Source organism: Podarcis pityusensis (assembly GCF_964106645.2).
Source record: "Podarcis pityusensis genome assembly, chromosome: 6".
NCBI lineage: Eukaryota > Metazoa > Chordata > Lepidosauria > Squamata > Lacertidae > Podarcis > Podarcis pityusensis.
Window position 1 is genome coordinate 42,706,675 of NC_138030.1, and position 23,200 is coordinate 42,729,874.

Here is a 23,200-nt window from a genome sequence, read left to right on the forward strand (position 1 = left end):
GCCAGTGGATATGTTTTTCATATTCTTAACATCTACTGTGATTTAATGGGTTGTCTAATCCACTGGTATACTCTTGTCAGTCAAGTGTTTAAAGCTTTTGGGATGGTCTTAAGGGAGGGATTTCCGTATCTTGTTCTGGTAGCCTCAGTTGTTGTGAGTGCTCTCTGTCTCTCATGTGGGAATAATGATGTAGCTGGATAGATGCAGGGAATAGCTCACGGAATGAATGGAAAGCAGAGACCTAAATATTATCTGCTGATGTGTACAATGACACTTGCTCAGTGACATAACTCTGGTCTTTCAACTGCTGCTAGTGGGAAAATGCCTGGGATGATAACTGAGGCTGTGACTTCAGCTTCCTGCAGCCACTTATCATGTAGTGAGATGAGTCTAGCCATGAGTGTTTGGCTGCAGACTCTTTATGGTCCAGAGATAACTTCTGAATGAACTATTAGCAGGATCTGATTCTCATTATAGACCTCTGGTTCTGATTTTGATTATCTGGAAAGTATCTTATCAATGCAAGGAGCTTACATAATACACTTTTCTTATGTACTGAATATCCCATTTCAATTCCAAATTTGAAAACAGCAATGCTGAAGCCCTTTTTCACAGCCACTGTTTCTCCTGCATTCTGCTCTTCTCTGATTAGTCATGGCGATGTTGTGCAGAGCTAGAAAAGAGAGGTGTTTTCTGACAGAGCTGAAAAAGTCCCTGAGAAATGGTAAGTAGATTTGGTTCAGCCACTATATACATTCCAATATTTCTTGGGGCCTTTCTGGTATGTAAAAAGAATGCTAAGGAAAAACCAGAAATATGGGGGCATTTAAGTACAACCATTAATACCAGCGTGTCCAAGGATCTCATGAGCTCCTGTCCTGCTCACATATGCAGAAATCAAATGATCTCCAGTCCCATGTGGTATAACTCCTGTAGGTGGGGGCAAATAAAACAGGTTTACTAAGGTGTGAGCCTGCTTCTGTTTCCTTGGCAGATTGATAGAACCCTCTACTGCAAGATGCTGTTTGGGGGGTGTCAAATTGGAGTAGTGAATGCGGGGGGGAACTAATCCATTACATCACTCCCACTGTAACTGCACAGATTGTGAAGGGAAAAGGCATTGCAACCTATATATTGGGTGTCATATAGCAAGGTAGCTTTAACACATGTTTGACAGAGTGCCATCCCTTATTCTTGCCCACACCTTACTTTGTGGCAGGAGGAGGTCTGCCACAGAATCCCATGCTTGGATGAAGGACACAGAACACATTTGCAGAACAGAAGCTTTTTCACACTGAATATTTTTTTCAAGGTGATGATTATATTGGTTGGCTTGCCAGCAACTTCATGCAACCACACAGAGCCTTTGATGAGAGCTATTACTGTGAAGCATTCACTAGAGCTATGGAAGTCATAGCTCAAACATGATGCATCTGGTATTCATAGGGCTGAAGGAGTTCCAGAAGTCTCTGGAAAAATCAGTACCCAAAACCGTTCCCCAGGGTTTTTAAAGCTTTCCAAAGCCAGTAAGTCTGAAAAAGGATACATGTGACTATACACACCTCTCCATCCTCCATCAGTCAAGTGAGAGTGATTATCACAATTCAGGAGGGTGTAGAGCAGTGCTGGTGAGGTGTGTGGCCATATAGAGAGTTCCAGTCCTCAGTCTAGGGACTCAGCTACACAGCTGCAAATAAAACATTTTAAATGTGTTGCAAAGTGCAATATACAAATGTGACACTAGATGGCAACAGTGAGCTATGTAAAATTCAATGTATTTTTCAAAGTGTTAAAAAAACCCATTTTCACAGTGGTTTTTTTATATGTGTGTAGATTCCACCCAGGAGCCAAATTAGTCAGCCTCTGAGAAAGGCTGCTTTCCAAAGCACTCTGGTTAGTACACACTCCTAGGTAAGCACCCTCTTAATGCTAAGTAGAAATGATGGAGTGATCCTCAACCCAAAGAGACTGAGCTGATCTATTTCTCTGTTGGACTTCTCTCTGACATCTTCTGATGTAGCCCAATAGTTTCTTGCGGGCGATCCACGGGATTCTTTCAGACTGTGCTATTCTCCATTCCCCACAATATAAAGTTACCTTTCCTCCTTTCCAGGAGCTGGAGCTTTTCTGCTAGTGTGGAGGAAAGAGAGCCTCCATCTGCTTAAAACATGAGAGCTCACTTTATCCTCTATATAGTTATCTATGGTGGGAAAGGGGGCAGAGCATGATATTAATTAGCTCTGTGTTTCATAGAACCAGAGTCAATGCTGGAAAGAATCCAACTTCTGTGATCCTACTGTGGAAATATGAGATAGTTATTTATTCAAAGGCCTTGTGTTTCTTTCCTCCCCATGTGTTCCTTCAGCTGCCTCCAAAACTGTGCCCTGGTGTAGTCAATTTCACATCTCCTTTGAATTTTGTGGTACTAAGGGTAGAGGCTGCAGTGAGCAAACTGGATCCCCACCTTCAGTGAAGCTCAACAGTTATCAGTGCTGGTTCATGACTGAAGAGGGAATTGTCCTTATTGCTCAAGAAGAAAAACAACCCATCTGTACACCACCCAACCCACAGCTGTTCTTATCTCCCACACATTCTTCAGATACTGTTTATTCACCACTGACATTAAAGCAGACTGGAAAAGGAAAGTAATCCTCTTCTTCTAGTTTCATTCATATACAGTTAGTCCACATCCCCTGGCACTAATCCTAATGATCACCATCTTCCATTAAAGAATGAAGGCTGTGCCAGAAATGACAGCTGGTGCCACTTGTTGGAAATCTGTCTTATGGCCACATCAGCATAAGTGGATGAAACAGGGGCTGTGAGGTCCTTGCAATGTGATGGGCAGCCAGCACTGGCTCACACACAAACAACATGGATATTTTTCAATGGAAATTCAAAGGTCACACACATCCCTAAAAGGAAAAGGTTGCTGACTCAATACCCTGGTGGTTCATCGGACTCATTGACACATGACATTGCCAAGTCCAGGAGCTAAGGAGGGCTCTTTTTCAACTAAATTGTTATCAGAGCAGAAGCCAGTGCAAAGATGCCTGTTAGAGCAACAGGACTTTCCATGCTGCCCTCCCCCCTGTGCCCCTGCCCCTCTAGGGTTGGGAGAACCCCCTGAATAGTGGAGGAGGGATGGAGATCATTCCACCAGGCAAGCAGAAATCTCCTTGGTGCTATGCTGAATACAACTCAAAAACTGAACAATAGCAGTGAGTAGGTGTGCAAAATGAATGCCAAGCACATTGACAACTACAGTAATCATGACAATAAATGTAGATTTCTTCCCTCCTTCTCTTTCCCTCCTTTATTTAATATGATATAAAGAATATTACAAGCACCATACAAATCTCATCCATTCTTACTGCAACACAGATGACGTAAATACTTGTATTTCTGCTTTTTTATATACTTTATTTAAATTATTAATTTTAATTGTTGGAAAGCCCATTGCATTTTTGGATATATTGAACTACTTTTATAATAATAAAACATAACAAAATTTCCTCTGGTTCATCTCATCTTTGATTTCCTTCTTCATTCTGTTATGATTGGTAGGAGCTTGAGATAGTGAGTTCATTTGATCCAAGTACATTGCAAAGGTTTAGATTATCTCCTCTAGATCATCTCCTCTGCAATTGCTTTATAGGTCGTTAAAGAATCAAGTCCTTCCCACTGTCTGACAGTGCTTTCATATGAAGTAATATGAACAGGCCATGTAGCATCTCCTTTGTTGTATTCATAGATACAACACTCATTTGAGCACATGCAATGAACGGATGATGCAATGACTTAATGTTTTGATTACTGTCCAATAACTACATACCCTGAAGTAACGCACTGAGTGATCTCTGTTCCTTTATTGTGGGGAAATTGTAATACTAAAGTGTCCTGTGTCTAGCTTGCTTCTTGTTGACCTTGACCAGCACCTTGACTACATGTTGTGGGGTACGGTTTCCATGATTGACTAAGCTGCATTACTATCCATGCTACCTAATAATATGTCCTAGTGAACAAAATGGGGACTACGCCTGTAGACATACATAGGATTGCATTGCTAGACTGCAATCACTTGAGAGTAAATCATTTCTAATTTTAATTAGACATGTATTGTGCTGTTATCCTTTCAAGAGGAAGGTTCCAAACAAAAACAACCTTGGCAAGTTATTTCTGTATTGATTGTGCTAGTTATTAGTATGACCATATTTATTAAAATTTCACGTGTTGAGTAAATGCTTGCTGGCTGATTGTCTCCAAAATAAATGTTTTGTAATAATCTTCTCCGACTAAAGCAATATACCACTGCTGAGGCAGCCAAAAATAGCCCTAGCCACCAATTAAAAAGCATTTCATTAGGTAATTTAATGAAACACTAATTATTAAACCCACATGGGTCTTTATGATCCTCTCCCAGAAACTTGTTTACAAAGAAAACTATAACCAGCCCAGTGATCTTTAATCTTTCAGCCATTGGACTGAACTTCAGACGTAAGTGACCCAGATCAAGAGTAATCACGTTCTTCCAGCTGAGATTATTTTACCATTATTTATTTTGGGTGTTTATAATATTTCTTTTGAGTCATTAAAAGTAAAGTGCAACTGGCATTTCATCTTGTGCTGCTGTTGCTTTCTACGTAGCTGTTGATGCGGGCAGATATTATCAGCTACAATCTCAGCTAAAGCATCCATGACTGATGGCTATTCAACCTCTGCTTAAAAACCTCCAAGGAAGGAGAGCCCACATGTACATAAAACAAAAATTACCCCCCAAAAAGTGCACTCTTATTCCAAGGAAAACATGTCCAAGTCGCACTGCCCCCCAAAACCCCACTGCTCAGGGAAGTATCGGACATGCAACTGTATGAGTTCAGTGGTGGCTGGACCAGATCTGGGTGAAAGTGTGCAAGACACTGTTCCCCAGCCCCTCATCCCAAATACGAACCACAACAAAGCTATCCACAGTTTCAGTGTTCTTATTCTGGCTCTAATTTGTTATTTGTCGGTCTTTTCCAACCCCAACCTCAATTCATCTGTGAAAAGAAAGAATGTCAAGCTCCAGAGCCATTCATAAAAAATGTTAATTGAGACCATACCTAAATATCCACCCAGCCCAGCCCGCTAAACTTGGCTCGCATCAGTTTCATCTACTGCTGCATCCTGTGCCTCTCAGCTTGTGTTTCCAATCCGCAGGATAACATCAATTTCCACACCAGCAGGAATTCATCTCAAAGACAGAGCTTTTGCATGGCTTCCCAGTCTTAAAGCCCAATCAAATCGAAAATTTATAAGGGTATTTTAAATAACAGAAAACACCTCTTTTGACAAAACACAAGGCATCTGTTTAAAGGGACGCTTTATCCTCTTCCAGCTTTCAGCAAGAGGCACTATAAACTCAGCCAGGACATGTTTCTGTTCAGGTGATGGGGTGGAGGATGGAATAGTATGAATCAGCCACACCTCCAGTTCAGCCATTTTAATAGCTTTTTCAGTACAGTATTCCCACTCAGGGTTGGAGGGGGTCATTCTCTCTGTTTGAATTAACATGTCAGTAGTGATTTAGCAAGAGCATTTCTAAGGAGATCCTGTCTCAGCCACAGAGCAAATGGAGCACACGGGGCACCTTTGTAGCACAGCTCCAGAGGCCCTCTTTGCTGTTATTGACATTTCTTTGAATTTAACAAAGCAGAGGTTAATAATGACTAAAGAGAATAGTTCAGACACAGGTTAGCATTTCGCTCTTTGCTTTTCTCTGTGTTTCCTTAGAGACGGGTAGGAAAGATCAAGAGATCCCTCTTGCTTGAATTGTCTTTCTTGTGCTTGCTGTTACCTTAAATAATGACACACACACACACCCCATTTCGTTAAGGTCCTGCTGTTGGAATTCACAGAAACAGCAGCTTTGGGGGTATATTCTGCTTGTAACTGCTGCATTTTACAGGATGTAAGTAACTACTGCCTTAGCAAGGGAGACTGTTTAAGCACTGACATGCCTTCTCCTCAATATGGTCCTGAAAGTCTTTACTGGCCCCAAACTGTGCTTAGTGCTCTACAAATAAACTCTCTATAATCCTTTCCCCCCAAAAGGTAGGAGACCGCCTCCATCTAAAAGACTGCAAATGAAGAAATAAATGGTTACCAGGGGTGTCTGTGCCAAAAAAGGATGTCTAAATGGGATAGTATGTGTAAACATAATGGGCTGAATTCAACTAAAGAGCTGTGCTAACAGGAGCCAGCATGAGGCTTGCTAGTGCTGTGGGGTTTCCCTCTTTCTCCCTTCACAACTCCATGCCTCCTAAAATTGGCTTGTGGGGAAGGGGTCAGGAGAACCCCCGGAACATAGAATGATAGAATTGTAGAGTTGGAAGGGACCACAAGGTTCATCTAGTCTAACCTCTTTCAGTGCAGGAATCTTTTGCCCAATGTGGGGCTTAACCCACAACCGTGACATTAAGAGTCTCATGTCCTACTTGAAAATGATTTACAGATGGTATTTAACTCCAAGTAGGCTTGCTGAGATGTATAAGACTGAATCAGATAAGTGCTGGAGATGCAAAGAGGTAGAGGGAACGTTCTATCATATGTGGTGGACTTGTAAAAGGGTAAAAGAATATTGGGAAATGATCCATAATGAATGGGGGGGAAATGTTTAAAAGTACTTTCCCCACAAAAACAGAGTCCTTTCTGTTGGGGATGATTCAGACTGAAATTCCCAGGTATCAAAAAAGGTTATTTATGTATGCTACTACTGAGGCCCGTGTTTTGTTAGCCCAAAAATGGAAAACGAGTGAGGTCCCAACCAAAGAAAAAGGGCAACTTAAGTTGACAGAATATATACAGCTTGCAGACTTAACATATAGAATACGAGAACAAGAAGAACATGTGTTTAGAGAAAATTGGAAAATGTTTTTTGAATATATGGGAATTTATTGTGTACAGCTGAAAATGCTGACAACATTAAGATAAATTCAACAGTGTAAATAAGATTTGATGGATGTAATAATGGAATACTGATTGGTATAGTTTTTGTAAAATATGCAGCGATTTATGATACGTAAAATGAACCATGGAAAGAGAAGAAGGGAAGTCATTGACATCTTAAGGATGTATAAATGAGTACTTTAAATTGTAAAATAGAATATATATATATATATATATATATATATGAATGAGTCTCATGTTCTACTAACTGAGCTTGGGGAGAGGAGAGGCAAGATCATTCCCTCATGCAAGCAGAAGTGATTGAGCTGACAGAGCCATTCATTTAGCACTCCTTTGCATTCCACCTTGGGTATTTTTCAGGGGGTTGAATATGCTCTCGCTACACATCTAGCCCTGGTAATCCACAGGCTCCAGCACTTGCCCCATGACCACCTGAACTGCAGACACTGGCACTCGTGGACCCAGCATGCATCATCCAAAATGTCATGCTATCATAGTCATCTCCCATGCACCATTATTTAGTTTTTTTAAATTAAATGTATATCCCATCCTTCCTTCAAAAGGGGCCCAGAATGGCAGACAACAAGTAATAAAACAATAAACAGAAAACATCTCAAAAACAATTCCAGTACAGATGCAGGCTGGGAAAGAGCTCTGCTTAAAAGGCTTGGTGGAAGAGGAACGTCTTCAGTAGGCACTAGAGATAACAGTCTAATGCTTAAGAGGAGGGTATTCCAAAGGGTAGATGCCACCACACTGAAGACTCAATTCCTACATTGTGTGGAACAGGCCTTCTGGTAAGATGGTGTCTGCAGGAGATTCTTCCCTGTAGAGCACAATGATTGATTGGGTATAAAAGAGATGAGCTCTTTCAGGTATTCTGATCGAAAGTCGTATATACCAAAACTTAAGTAAAAACTTAAGTCCAGTGGCTAAATGACAGGCAGTGAAATTCTTTCAGCAGCCAGTGCAATACTTTCTTATCTAGAAGCAACGACTAATGGAGGGAAATGGCTTTGAAATGGAGGGTCTGGAAATCTTTGGGGTTAATGCTATAAACCTGCAAAAAAACAACCCAAAAATCATACAAATGTCCCATGAGTCATGCCACCGTCACATCTAGTCATAACCTGAATTGTGTCCATAAAGTGATAATAGAGCACAGATGGACATCTGTGGCCCTCTAGATGTTAATGGACTCCAGCTCCCACCAGTGTTGTTTGACATGGCCAATGCTCAGAGATGAGGAGAGGTGAAGTCCAACAACAACTGGAGGTTCACAGGTTTCCCAGCCCTGTAACGGAGCATTTATAGTTCAATACTCTGGGTGACTCATCAATTTCAGGACGAAGGCACCTGTGTTTTATCCAGCCTGAATTTTCTGGACACTCCTGATCAGATATAGGAAACACAAGCTTTCAAATAATTTAAAGGCTATCTGGAGCTTCCCATCATGCAGAGAAGGTGGAGCATGAGAAAAGCACTACTGGCTGACTCTGCGCTGTGTGACCATAGGGAGACCTGCATCATGGTTGGGGAATGAACTGGGCTGCAGTTTATAATTCTGCCAAGCCTTTCACCTTCTCAAGCTCCAACATTCAATAACAAATCTTTTCTGAATTACACAGATGGAAAATAAATGCCTCTCCAAGTCTGAGGACTCCAGATATTTTAATTTTGAGAATTTATTTATTTTTTGCTTTCAAAAGAAATGCACTGGAAGGAAAGAAGGAGACAAACGAGAATCATTGCCAAGGTAGTAAAACCAGCTGTCAAAAGTATTCCCAGAACATACTCCAGGAGCACCAATCACGGCTGCCTGAGGCCACTGCTGTATTTGTTGTGGAGAGTTTTACTGCGGGATTGGAGGCTGGCCAGTTCAGGCAACTCTGTGGGACAGGAGGCCCAGCATTTAGGGAACCTAAGACCAACCCTCCCCCAAAAACCCCTCATATTAAACTTTCACCCCAGTCCTAGCCAGTATAGCAACTGTTAGCTCATATATCACTCTCCCTATTAAGAAGGGCATCCTATAAACTTTTCAGTAAAACTGAACAGCTGTTGCCATGGAAAGGGCTTGCCTTTTTTGTTGGAAAGAAGCAGCTTCCATCTCTGGGTTTACAAGCAGGAAAGAAATCTGTTAGAGCAGGGATGGGGAAGAGGCATCCTTCTAGATGTTGTTGGACTTGCCCTCCAACAAGTCTACAGTCTTTGTCATGCTGGCTCATGCTGATGGAACCCATCAACAACTTATGATCATCCAGATGTTGCCAGACCGCAACCTAGACCACCACTTTCATCTCACAAAAGTCAATCTAGGCACAGCACTGGAAGGAGAGCCTATCCTCTCCTCTTGCTTTTTCTTCTTGCTTTTTCTTACTGCAGTTCCTATTTTCTATATGTTTGAAATATACAGAGCCAAGTGTGCCTGTTCAAGCCCTCTGACCTATTCTGTAATAAGCAATCTGTGTGATGAACCTGAGTTTCCACTTTTGCTTAGCAACAGAAGGGAAAACCATGTGGGATCAGAGCGAGGCCCACCTAATGTGGCACAGTGGTTACAGTGTCAGTCTAGGACCTGGGAGACCAAGGTTCAAATCCCCATGAAGCTCACTGTACAGCTTTAGGTCGGTCTCTCTCTCTCTTAGTCTCACATCGCAGGGCTGTAGTGAGGAAAAATGAGGGGAGAATCGTGTATGCTACCTTGAGCATTCTAGAATATAAGGTGGGATATAAATATAATACAAAATAATAGTACAATAATAAAAAATAGCTTATTACCAGCTCCTTATCTCCAAGGTCCATGCGCCAGCTACAGCAATGAAAACACAACATTAAAAAGAGTTTAAAACAATTTGCACTATAGTCTAGCATTATTTGTGAGAATCTTAGCTAATCAGCAAGGGCTAAATAATCCACTAGAAACTGACCTGCAGTCCACCAGTGGAATATGGACTACATTTTGTCCAGCCTGGCTGTACATGATTCATAAGTGGCATATGATATACACAAAGGAAAATCATCAGAGAATATGCTATATTCATTGCTGGGACTTCCAAACAAGTTAGAAGTTACTGTTTCGCAGCCTTTCCTCAGTTAGCAATCAGAGGTCTGCCCTCTGACCAAACTCTAAACACTGTGCCCTAAAATGGAAACTTGTCTGGGCTTGATAAAGCAGACAGAAACGATTTTGGGAGCCAAAAAAGACTTTGCCTTTAATCACAATTGTATGATTCAGCATCCCTGGTGCCCATAATTCATTGTAATATCTGGATAAGCACACACTATGAGAGAGGATTGTGGGGGTAAAGTAAAGGAATGAGAAGGAGGCTGTGTATGGGTGTCCACGCACAAAAGCTGAATAAATCGTTTATCTGTTGATGCAGACTGGGCCTGGAAAGTTTATCTTTGTGAAAGAGTTCTGTTTTTCATAGAGGAAATGAGACAGCGAGAGTTTAATAGGAAATAAAAACACATAAAGAGAAACTAAGGAGGCTGGCCTGGAAAAATCCTATCCATCCAGCTGTCTGGCCAGCTGTCCCAGACATAAGGAACAATTCCTGCAGCTGCTTTGCCATCACTGGTATCTCAAGTCTCCCTCCCCTCAACATGGAAAGGTGAAAATAAGGAGGTTTTGTATCACCATCTGCAACTGCATGCCTGTCTTGACAATCTCTCCTTTCTTGACAGTCTGGTGTAGACAGAAAACAGCTGCTCTTATTCACACCAGAACTGGTTGTGGAATAGACAAGAACTCATCAGAGTTATACGGTTTCCAATTAGCGAAGCGAGACACAAAAGGCTCCTAAACCTTTAAGAGCAGTATAAAATAGGGGTGGGCAACCACTCTGTGCTGGGATCAAATAGTGAGGCATGGCAGGGTGATTTTATCCCTCCATTTGGCTGAACTACAACATCAGCAAAATGTCCTGAGTTAGGTCAGGGCCCCCACAAAGCCTGCTCTGCTACCCTACAAAATCTATCAGCTTTGCAAAACGAGGCTGTCTAAATGCTAGCTATAGAGGTCTGGATGAGAAAAGGGAAAGCTTTGTTTAACATTTAAAAAAATGTACACTGCTCTTATGTTACACACATAAGTAAGCATCATTCTGGTGAGAATTATCAAAGCCCTCCGCTGGTAACACAGGCCACCTGCTAATGTGCAATAAAGTATTATCCTTTTAGCTGCATGAGTCTGTCTAAGGCAGGGATGGGGAATTTGTGGCTCTTCAGATGTTGTTGGATCTATCTATCTATATTTATCTATCATCTATCTATATCTCTCTATCTATCATCTATCATCTATCATCTATCATCTATCATCTATCATCTATCATCTATCATCTATCATCACCTATAGTTATACACCACCTTTCCTTCTGAGAAGTTTAAGGTGATGTGCATTGAAGTTCGCACCCTGGGCCAGCAGGGGGATACTGTAGATAGTTTTCACTCAGGTCCACATATGCAAATAAGGAATTGAAAGTGACGTTCAGTGATTGGATAATTACAGAAAGTGGTTACTGTTGCTTTGTAGTTGAGCTCTATATAAGCAGGTTGGCTGAACCCTTCAGCCTAGTTCTGTTCTGGCCTGTGAATAAACAAGAGCTGTTTGAAGAATCGCTGTGTCGTCTGATATGTTCACCCACAACCTAACATGCATGGTTCTCCTCCTCCCCATTTTATCCCCACAGCAACCCTGTGAGTTAAGTTAGGCTGAGAGATGTTGACTGCCCCAAGGCCACCCATGGCTGAGTTGGGATTTGAACACTGGTCTCCACTCCCAAGTCCTAGTAAAACACACTAACCATTACACCACACTGGCTTGTGTGCATGCTGGCTGGGGCAGATGGGAGCAGGAGACCAACAACATCTAGAAGGTCACAAGTTCTCAATCTGTACCAAAAAGATACATACTCTGGTGCTTTTTAGGGACATGGCCACCATGTCGCTTTTTTTGGTAATGACCGTGGATTAAAGTAGGTTGGGGATACAGTACAAAAACCCGGACTTCAGAAGTAAAAATACAAACCTGGTTTAAGACACAGACTTTTGAGTGTACTCTTGCTTAAGAACTCTATTATTAAACTTATTGTGCATTTAAACACATACACAAACCAAACACCCTGTTTTTAAATACCAGCCATCTCTGAATATTTAGTTTACAATGATGAAGCAATTCCTTTAAAATGATGCAACACTAGAGAATAGACTTGTGCTAAGGAAAAACTTCCCGTGACTAAAATTGACTCAGAATTTCTGGCTTCTAAACACATACTTGGCACATATCAGCAAATTATCTATAGCAATTTTCCATTTGTATCTGTGAGAAAAATGTTGTGCTCTTCATTATGCTCCACATTTCAAATTGTCACTTTCCCTGGTGGGTGGAAGAAGGGTCACTGTTCCTTATTTCAACAGACAAGCTGTGCATATATATCTATGCAAAGCAGAGGTGGGAGAAGACAGCCTCTGAGAAATTTCATCAGCTCAAAAGTCAAAGAGCATCACTGGGCTGAAATCTGATAAGCTAATGAGTCTGAACACAAAGTGCGGTATTTTGTTTATATTTTCCACTACGCTCTTGCTTTTTCTTTCTGAGGGGGTAAACCAAGGCAGCTAACACAACACTATCAACAACAATTTGTAAGATTACAATTCAGACTCACAGAAACAGGATCAGGATGCCATATGATTCCAATCTGGCAATTAGGCGCAAAATCTTTAATAGCTGGAAGCACAGCTTAAAGCTAGCAGTACACTGGCCCAATTCACACTCATTGTAACCCATAGTTAGTTGTTTACTGCTCTAGCTCTCAGAAGAAACAAGCATTTATCCCTATGTTCTAATTGGGCCATGGTTTGTTTTGCTCAAACCATTTTCAGTAAGCCAAGAACAAATTCTGGAAACCATCTAGAAGTTGTGGTTTGTTTGGAGTGTGACAAACCACAGTCCCCACTATGGTTAACCATGATGTGTGAATCAGGCCACTGTCTAATACTACAGCTGCGTTTTACTGAGCAAGACTATTGATCCAACCAACGGGATGTGTATAGATGCCATAAGAGGATATATTTGTTAGATATTATCCTTCCTTCCTCACGTTTGTGAGTTCAGCAGAGTGTCATCCCTTTGCAGCTTAAAGGGAAACTTAGATAGGTTAGTTTTAGCCTTTTTAGTTTAAGTAATCCAGAATGCTTTAAGGCAGACTGGTTTTTCCTGTTATTTCCCCCTTTTCTTCCCCTTAAAACAATAATCACACAAACAATCTTGTAAAAGGCAAAATAATATTTCCTCACTCTGAGTACTCGCTGAAGAGTAACAGATACAGCTTTGTTTAGGAAGGCTTAAAGTGGTAATTCAGTTACAAAGACATACTTAAGTCTAGCTTAAAATGGTATGGCAGATATTCTCACACTGCTGGCAGAGTGGAAAGAGCTGGGAAAAGGGGGTGCCCAGGCAGGTAGAAGATTATAGGGTTGCCATATTTTGAAGACGAAAAAAGAGGACAGATTTGCCAGTGGGAGAGGGGCATGTCCAGGAAAACCAGGACGTTTGGCAATCCTAATATATAACTATGCCCTACCCCTGTGAGGGCACAGTGGGAGTGTCTTTCACAGAGTCCTCTCTAGCAATCTCACATGAAAACACTGTGAGCTTCACCTCCTATCATGTGCCTATCTAGCAAAACATGAATTGTTGGTTTGACTGCATTTAAATATCCCATACTAAGCCAGATCTATCTTTGCCTATTCTGGTAGCTGTCAGACCAGTCTTTCCAGCCCTACCACTTGGGACTCTTAGCTGGCCATCTGAACCTAGGTTCTGCATGCACAGTTTGCACTTTACCCCTGACCCATGTACTTGTACATGTACTCTGGTTGGCCATCCTGTGAGTCCAGGATGCTGGTTTGATGGCCTGATACAGCAGGTTCTTCTGATGTTCCTATGATCTTTCGCCCAGATTTAGAAAACAAACCTTTACACCCTGAGCACACAGACCAAGCAGCCCTATTTTCTGGTAGCTGTCCCTGGTAAATTGCTGTCTCTCTTTTGTCCTTATTTTTGCCTGTAGGAGATAACACCTTGGAATTTTGTTAGTATGAGTTGCTAAAGTTGCCATTCTGCAGTGTTTGGCTCCCTCCCTAGGAACTCTGGAAGTTAAATTTCTGAGTGGGTATTGATAATAGATGATATGAAGCATATAAATGTGCACACACAAACACTTAATCACCATTCAGTGCACAACCTGCTATTGCTAAAAGAAAAAGAAAAAAAGAGGTATATCGTAGATTACTCTAGGTAGCACAAACTGCATGACAAGTAAGTCTGTAGATTACATATGGCATGGCAATTTATCAGGGGGTCAGGAGGAAGGTGGAGGATCTTACCAGTATTTCCTTGTCATGATCAAAGCGTCTCCCATTAAGATTTAGGTTGACAGTGACTTCCACCCTCTGCAGAGACTGAATCCACCAACCTTCAGAGCCTGATGGATCCAGTTGCTTTCCAGACAGCACTGGGGACTTTTCCTGCTGACAGGTCTAGTAATTCTATTGAAGCCCTGTTTGATCTGTAGAACATGGAAGTGTTCCATGGTAAAATTCAGTGACTGAATGTTCCACATGATAATAGGAGTTCTGCTTGCCAGACGGAACAATCTCCTCCCACTTGTGCACACTGTGCTGTGGGTTCTCCTGACCCCCCAGAATCACCCACAGGAGCACCACCTTGAGCACTTCTACTGCTTTAGGAAGCTGCTTCTCCACACAAGTGGAGGAAGACTCAACTGACTCCTTGGTGTCTTGTTCAGCAGAGCCTCACAGGGGGGTATCAGACTGTTTACATGCTGGTCCAAAGGAAGTGATGGAAGTTTTAGTAGCTCACCATGATTTATTACATAGCATTTTGAGGATAAAATTGCCTGTTGAAGCAGGTCAGTTTCCATCAGTGGTCAGAGTGCTGTGCTGTCTGGTCAGATTACATGGTGCTTTAATATGATTAATATATTGTCACAGTTACAGGTATTCACGGGCTGTACATGTTGCAAAGTTATTTTACAGCAGGGAAGTGGCTCCTTAAAAAAATGCAAAATTAGTGTATGTAGCAGCAAAACTGCTTACCGCAAATAGTTCCATCACTGCAGTGAAGGAATTTACTGCATTCCTTAAAAAAACCAGAAGAAAACAAAGAGGAATAAAAGGGGGTGAGAGAGCTATAGAGCTTAATTTCTAACCACATGATTTATTGGGATCTGAATGGTTTGTGTGATTAGACTGCAACTAAGGCTTCAAACCCGTTTGCAGCATTTCTTCACTGAAAGCAAATTCCCCAGAATGTTACTTCTTGCAGAAGAGTGTAACAGGACAGTGTCTTGTCAAACTGTTTCAAGACATTGATTATATTCATCTCCACAGCTGGGCTCCCAAAAATGGTCTTCTCCCCTGTTTTGGAAAGACCAAAACCATGTCCCGAAATCTTTTTTTGGAAGTCCCCACCATATGGCAGTGAGGACTGCTGTTTGAGGAGCCCAACCCCTCCATGGTCAGATCCAAATCTAGATCAGATCTAGAGTTGCATGGATCTTTATTGCCCTACCAACGTATATAACTAACGCTGCAATCCCATAAGAGGCATACTTAGGGGAGCACAACCAGTTCACTAACACTAGGGGCCTAACCAAGAGGATGCTGCAGAAATGATGTAGAATGGAAGATGAGAGGTGGGAGGCACTGAATTTCAGAGTCACACAGGTTGCTGCTGAGAATTGAAAGCCCAAGGTCCACCACTGATCCTATACCCATTTACCTGAGAGTAAGCACCACTCAACTAAGCAGAGCTTACTTTCAAGTAGACATGTATAAGCTTTTACTGACATACAAAGAGAAAAGCTGGCCTTTTCAGAAGTCCATTCATCTATCAAGCCTACCTCCCACTTTGGAGCTACGCTACTGTTGATCCCAACACTGCCTCATGCCCAATTCATGTCTGCTGTTTGTTTTCCCCCTCTGTTATATTAGGGATCTTTTTTCAGTTGGTCATTTGATCTCCTTTACAAGTTTATTTCTTTCTTCATCAGCGCTTAGTCCCATGGTGTCACACCCAGCTATGCTATGAGAGTGAAGGGAGGAGTATGGCCAAGACCAGTGAACAGAGCAGGAAATGGCTTTGAGCCAGATGAAAATAAGAGCGGAAAAGGAAACTGGGAATGACTGAGAGCTGATCATGCATCTGGCATAAAATCAAAGGCAGTGTTGCTGAAATCTAGACTCTGATCAAATCCCAGCATAATCCTTTTGATCAATGTGTAAGCTGTGACCCAGTCCTGTTCCTGGATTTATTGCCTCAGTTCCTCTGGGAAAGATTTTCAACTGCTCCATATCCAAAATCAGAGTCAGATGTTGCTGAAGGATTTGGATTTTATTTAGGCACCAAACTATAGCATTTTCTACTGTTTCCATGGCTTGGGAAATTTGAGATCCATCCTGTTCCCTCTAGTCTATGCTGGATATGGCACCTTAGCAGGATGTCAGGGATTCCCTCCACCCATCAGGGGCATGAAATGAGCAGGAGACACAATGCCACTTGGCTTATCTAGTCACCACAAAGCAACCCAGTGGGTCCAGATTAAAGTGTTTCATTTGGGGTTACAGATAGGTTAAGTTGAAGCAAATATACAGCATGAAAATTAAAAAGTTTTAAGTTCTAAATAGTCGATACAGAGTATTCTAAGCAACATGTTAATCTCAACTTTTAATTAAAACAAAACAAAATTAATTTTAACTGTTTTTAAATCAATGGGAGTACATCTTTTTAAAAAAGGAAGAAAAGAAAAAAGAAAAACAACAAAATACACATCATGGTCATCGTAGGTATACAAAAGAAAAACAGCAGCATAGAGATTTTACAAGTGTGTGTGTGTGTGTGTGTGTGTGTGTAAATCAGTGAAAGAGCATTAACATCAAATTGTAAGGAAGAGTTAGAGGGGAAATAGACAAATGAGGTAAGTCCTGGGTGAGGAAGACAAATGGGAAAAATACTAGTCAAAATGACTGACAGGGGAATCCATAATTTGTGAGGACTATATTAACATAGGACTGATTCTTAAGGTCCACCATAAAGATCCATCAAATACCAACATAATCTTCAGGTTCTGCAGTTCCCTACAGCACACACAGATTATAAGTATTTTTTTTTCCAGTTGCTGGAATATATACTACCTTTTTGAGCCAATAACCAATTGGAAAATTTGAACCATCTTTCCACTCCTGGGCAATTTATTGGAAGGCTACCTCTAGCAGGGGTGTGTTTTTTCAAAGAGGGCCAGATCTGATGAAGTGAAGGGCCGTAAGGGCCAACCAAAGTTGTTGACCTTTTTTTAGAATTGAAGTTGTTGACGGTTTTTTTTAGGATTTTACCCCAGGAAATAAACTGCCACAGGAGCTGGATTAAACCAACCGGCAGACCGGATTAGGCCCGGTCTTTGGACATGTCTGCTACAGAATAAAGGACAAGTGGTTTTAATGTTACTGATGAGTTGATGTCTTGAAATACAGAGAGGAGCTAAAGAGCCAGATCTGGCTGGATTCAGTTACCAAGACTGTTCCTAATTTCCCCCATAACTGCAGCCCAGAAAGTATGGGGCCAATAGGCAGGTCCACCATAGGTGCCAATAAGTCCCTATGGCTCCACAGTGCCACCATCAGGATTTATTCCACACAAGCAACAGGACATTTCCCCTCTCCTCCTGCCAATCTGCACTAGGGGGTTGTGGGAAACCCCAGAACACATATGGGGACACCCAGGAGATGTCCCATTGTGTGAGTGGACACTCTTCCCTTCATACATATGCCAATCAGAATTATGTTGCGTCTCAGCTTGAACAATTAGTATCCACTCTTACCACTAATAAATTGACAAGTTGCTGAAAAGCTCTGCCCAGAAACTCCGAAGGTTTATTTTGTGACTTTCACTTTTTGACATTTTGTGTTCTGGTTGGATTTCATTTGCATGTATTTATTATGTCTATGTTTGGGAAATGGCCCTGAAATAATTGCTGAAACTATTTCCTCGTCGTTGAACAGGCATGCTGTTATATCCACAAACTACTTGGATTCTTAGCAGATTTATTATCTAAGTGTTGCCAAACAGCTCTTTGATGATGAGGCCACAAGTGATCTTGGATGGATTTGAACTGGTAGCATAAAGCATTTCTGAGCATTGTTAGAGCCCTTTAGAGACTTTACTTTGATACACTGCAGGGTTTTAATGTGGCTTAGATGGTAAGCCTGCCACAAACCCGGCTCCATAAATCAGCCTCATTTTGTGCTTGCAGTGTGTTCCAGCTAGCTGATTCTATTCTACGGCTGCTCATCCATTTCTGTTCCTTGCCCTTGTCTTGAAGTCTTTGCCTTTTGCTCCATCAAGCTGAGACCTCTGGGAGAGGCAGCTTTCTGCTTTTCTATGCTGTTTTTTGAGATCCACTTATACTCCCAGTTCTTTCTGCCCATCAAGCAAGTCTGGCATACTCCTTAAATTATGGATTCACTGGGATACAACTAGGACCAGAGTTTGACGTTCATTTGGGGGGGGGGGTTAAGCCAGTATGCTTTGACTGTCCAAAATGCTTCCTGACACACCCTAGCTCTGGCATGATTTAGGGTGTTCTAAGCAAACCACAAGAGTCTATATGTTAAAATGAATAATATTACCATTTCATACATGGAAAAATATTCCATGGATATTGGCCTCAGCTTCAGACACTGTGAAGCTGCTACATACAAAACAAGTCTCTGGGAAATTAAAAAAAAGTGATATTTATAGGGGGAGCAGATAGAGAATACTGGTTGATCCTTGAAAAAGTTACAGCTGCAATGAATCTGCTCCCAAAAATTCTCCACAATATTCTCCTTTGTGCATTAGCTGTTCTCCGGGTGCTCCGTGTATGCTTGAATTTTGTCTAAATATTTGCTGTCTGTAACTTGACATATGTTATTTCAATATTTAATGTCTGGCCATTTATATTTTGCAATATTTGAAAGCTGCCGTGAATTGGTTTTAGCATTTGACAGGACACAGTTTAGATAGCTGATATGCAATCATATATCACAGTGGTTAGCAAATCATATACTTTCAGGGTACATATTCTACATTGGCATCTACCAAGAAACATCTGCATGGCTGCCACAGGTTTCTGGAGCTTATTCTAGGGTCCTTTCGATTTCATGGGGTAGTGGGGAGAAAGCAGTATAGAACCTCCTCTCCATTGTCCACTGTGACCTGAAAGTGTTCCAAAAACACATCCAACTTACTTTTTTAATGTGTGGTCATTGGGAAGAACAGTTGTGGTTGTCAAGCTGTCTTTCAGCTGTACATCTCATAGTGGGACCCTTGCCAACTGCTGGCATGTCATGTTTGACAGCATTTGATGGCTAGCATGCAACAGAAGTTAATATTAGATGGCATTTGATAGTTAGCACATAGGAAAAATACAGCATTTGATGGATATACATCATCATTGACAGCTTATGATATTTCATATTTAAAGCCTCCATAAATCAAAACAACAATGAAATGTCAAGTAGTCTAAAGTTCTTCTATCTCAAAATCAGAGATTCAAACTTTGGGGGAGGAATTCAATGTAGTGCTAAGCAGATTGTTCCACCAGTGCAAGCATTTCTGTGCTCTGCCCTCTCCCCAGCACCCAGCAAACACACACCTGGTCAATTTTTGTGGTCTTCTGATAATGGGGCTCATTAGTTGACATCCAGTGCTCATCAGCCCCAGGTGGTATGCATGTACAGGAGTGCAGGATTTGGCTCTGCCAATGCATTTGCACTGCACCAACCTCCCCACCCAGTGAATTGTTTCTGTTTGGAGCACCCCAGATTTCCCATCTCTGCTTAAGACTATAGTGGGTATGTCAAAGAGATCTATCACATGGGAGAATATTTCCTGGGTGATCAAAACATGCAGCCATACTCTGTGGAGTAAGCAGAGGGGTTGACAGGAGGGGAAGTAATCTTCCAGGGTTTGACAAGTAGGCACCTGGAGATCAGCTACTGACACATTTCCAACTCGGGCAATTAGAAATAAACAGGTGACACAACTAAGAGGATTTTCACATTCCTTCTTGTTAGAATGTGTGGGTTTTGATGGATGCATAGCACCTGAGCAGTCTGCCAGCAGGAAACGGAGTAGGTACCATAGCCCATTGGCAGATATAGGGATTCTTATAGTGGCAGGCTCAGCCCATTTCAACACAGAGGTACAGATGTGTTCTTAGAAAGGGAGTAGGGAAATACTAAAATTTTCAAACTTTGAGGCAAGAATCTCATCTATCCTGAAGATTATCTCACAAGCCACTGGCCTTCCTACCTCCACTGTTCTCTTGCACCTCAAAAAAAAATGTGCCATCCGTATTTCATGCACAATTTTATTCTGACTTGAGAATTTTTTTTTACTTAGGCAGATCAAATCCTTCTGTGGTTCCCTGCCCCATGTGAAGAAACCATCACATTTTTGCATGCAACTCAAACTCCACCTGCCTCTAGTTCTGGAGGATGACACAGCAGCTACAGAAGTAACATGGTGGGGAGGGTAAGACAGGTGCTTCTCATCTCTATGAGAAAAGGGGCCAGAGACCTGTCAGGGAAATAACCTGATAGTTCTGTGAAAGCCAGGCAGAAAGGGAAAGAACAGACCAAAGTAAAAAAACGATTCAGAAATGAACTTTGCAGCTGTCTTCCCTAACAAAAGCCCTTTAGTCCTTGGGCTCCAGGCTCTGCAAATGAAGCCAACGGCAACATTTGGGGATGTGAGCTAGAAGCGAGTTATGTTTATTTTTTAGCACAGCCTCTGAAACAGTACACACATGTGAGCATAGCTGGGAGACACCCGAGCCAGAAGTACAGCTGGCATGAAAAAATGCAGAAAACCAAAAGGGAAAACTGTGTTGGAAGGAGAGGGGGGGAGGTTTGATTTGCATCAGACTGAGGATCTAACCCAAGGAAACCTATGCAAGCTAACTTTCTTTCCCAAACTCTGAAATAATTCTGCAGAGCAGGGCAGGGCCATAGCTAGGGGGTGGTGAGGTGGGCTCCCGCCAGGGGCGCAGATAGGGAGGCACAAAATTGGCTAAAAATATGTCTATAAATAAAAATAACAATTATCACCTCATAAGAAAAGGTTTTGAATAGAGGGTCATTATATGATATGCAGGGGCCCTATTTTCCCTGTTGTTTTTTTCTGTACCACATTCCCTAGGGGGCGCAATCTGGACGGTTCTGCCAGGGGCGCAAGATCACTTAGCTACAACTTTGGAGCCGGGCCACATTTTGCAACACATTCAACATTTCTGGTGCCCTGTTCACCACCTCTCTTCTATCCTGGGGTGAGTTATTTGAATAGTAAAGTTTGGTCATCAGCCCAAATAGCCATCTAGCTCAGAAATCCTGTTTCCAACAGTTGGTATATCCAGATACCTCTGAGAAGTCGACAAACAGGGCATGAAGGCTGTAAGCAGCAGGGTTATGCTGCCCTCAGTCCCACTCACAAGCATTTGAGCAGGGCTGCTCATTTTTGTTAGCACCTCTAGATCACGGGTGGAGGAAGGGGGTGCAGTGGAGGCGGTTTGCCCCAGGTGTCACCACTGAGGAGGGTGACAAAATGCCAGGCAGCACTCACCGCGGGGCCTGCAGCATGCTGGAGCCACGCGTCTCTCCTGGGAGAGACGCGGTAGCTTATGTGCGCAGGCTCTGCACTTCCCCCAAGCAGTCCGCCTGCCGCCTCCCCCTCAGCTGTAGGGCGGCTGAGTGGGAGGAGGCAGGCAGACTCCTCGGAGGCCCCACGGAGCATCCTGCCCCGGCTCGCCCCACTCTGTGGGTGGGTGGCCCTGCCCCTAGGCACAGGGCACATGCGCCGCCCCAGGCGCCCAAACGGCTTGCTCCGCCGCTGCTCTAGATTGGCTCCAACAAGTCTCACAAGATCTGGACTTTTGTTATAGATGCACACAGAATGGCACAGGGAAATAAGTTTCCATAAACATACTGACACATTGTATATCATAGACCCATGGACTCTAAAGGGTTAGAATCCTGCCCCCCGCCCCAGTAAACTACCTGCATTTCACTCACCTACTATCACCACATCATGTTTATTTGGGCCACAGCTCCATCTACTCTGTAAATATCAGCTGAATGTTTTATTTTACAATTAGAGTGTTTCAAATAGTAATACATTCCCTTTAAATGAAGAGAATATTTAAAATTCATTTGTTAATATAAAAGAATCAATTAAAATTATATATAGAACAACAAATGCAAGATGTCAGAGGTGTTGTCAAGCAGATGCTGGGTGGAATTGGAAGTATGTGGATGTTTTCTGCGAAAGTCTTGTAAACATTATGGAAGATATTAATGGGTACAAACGTCAATTAAATTCTATTATACTTCTGACATGCTGGAAGAATGCAGTTTTGGGGGGATTGACTGGAATCTACTAGCAAACTTATCAATTGCTGCCTATAACTTGCTTGCAAATTATTGCAAATAAGTCCCATAACAGAAGACTGGACAAGGAGAAGTTGGCATACAATGTTGATGAATAGCCTCATGCGTTATATAAGACTCTGGAAAGGCTCAAGAAATGTAGGCGTGTTGCTTTTGGAACAGCGGTGCCCTTTTTTAGTTACTCTCTGTTCATGTAAGACAGGATGTTTGGCTTCTGCTTAAAGTTCTACAGCATTGTATGTTAAATATAGTTTAACTGCAAGACAACATCTTTACTGAAGTATGATGACTATGATTATTTAAAGAAAAGTTGTGATTATCACTGCCTTTAAAGGAGTATTAGATAAATTCATGGATGTCAGGTTTATTAATGGGTTTTAGCGATAATAATAAAATGGAGCCCCTCTGTCAGCCTTCCCCAACATGGTGTCCTCCAGATGTTTTGGGACTAGAATTCCCAGCAGCCTCAGGCAGCACAATACTGTTGACCTGTTCTAGCAGGGCTATTCTTATGAGAGTTATCTGCATTTTGCCCTCAGATCACTGCACCCAGTCACAAATATGTTCCCTGGGACTTGGCTCAGGCTCTACGTCACATCTGCAGGTGTAGCAGTGGATGTGATAGAACCTTTGTTGTCTTGCCTCGCTAATGGACTGGATGAGAGCCAACAAACTGAAGCTCAATCCAGATAAGACTGAGGCACTTTTAGTGGGCGGTTCCCTAGTCCAGATGGATGGGAGG

The 23,200-nt window shown here is 42.1% G+C and overlaps 1 protein-coding gene across 1 annotated transcript in view; it reads left to right on the top strand.

Annotated features, from left to right (window-relative positions):
* Positions 1–585: 585 nt before the first annotated feature.
* FMOD (fibromodulin) overlaps positions 586–23,200 on the top strand; it is an 82,543-nt gene continuing 59,928 nt past the window's right edge. Inside the window, exon 1 of the mRNA XM_081010124.1 lies at positions 586–724. Within this exon, the coding sequence (XP_080866250.1) occupies positions 722–724 (3 nt within the window). The 5' untranslated portion in view covers positions 586–721. The remainder of the gene's footprint in view (positions 725–23,200) is intronic.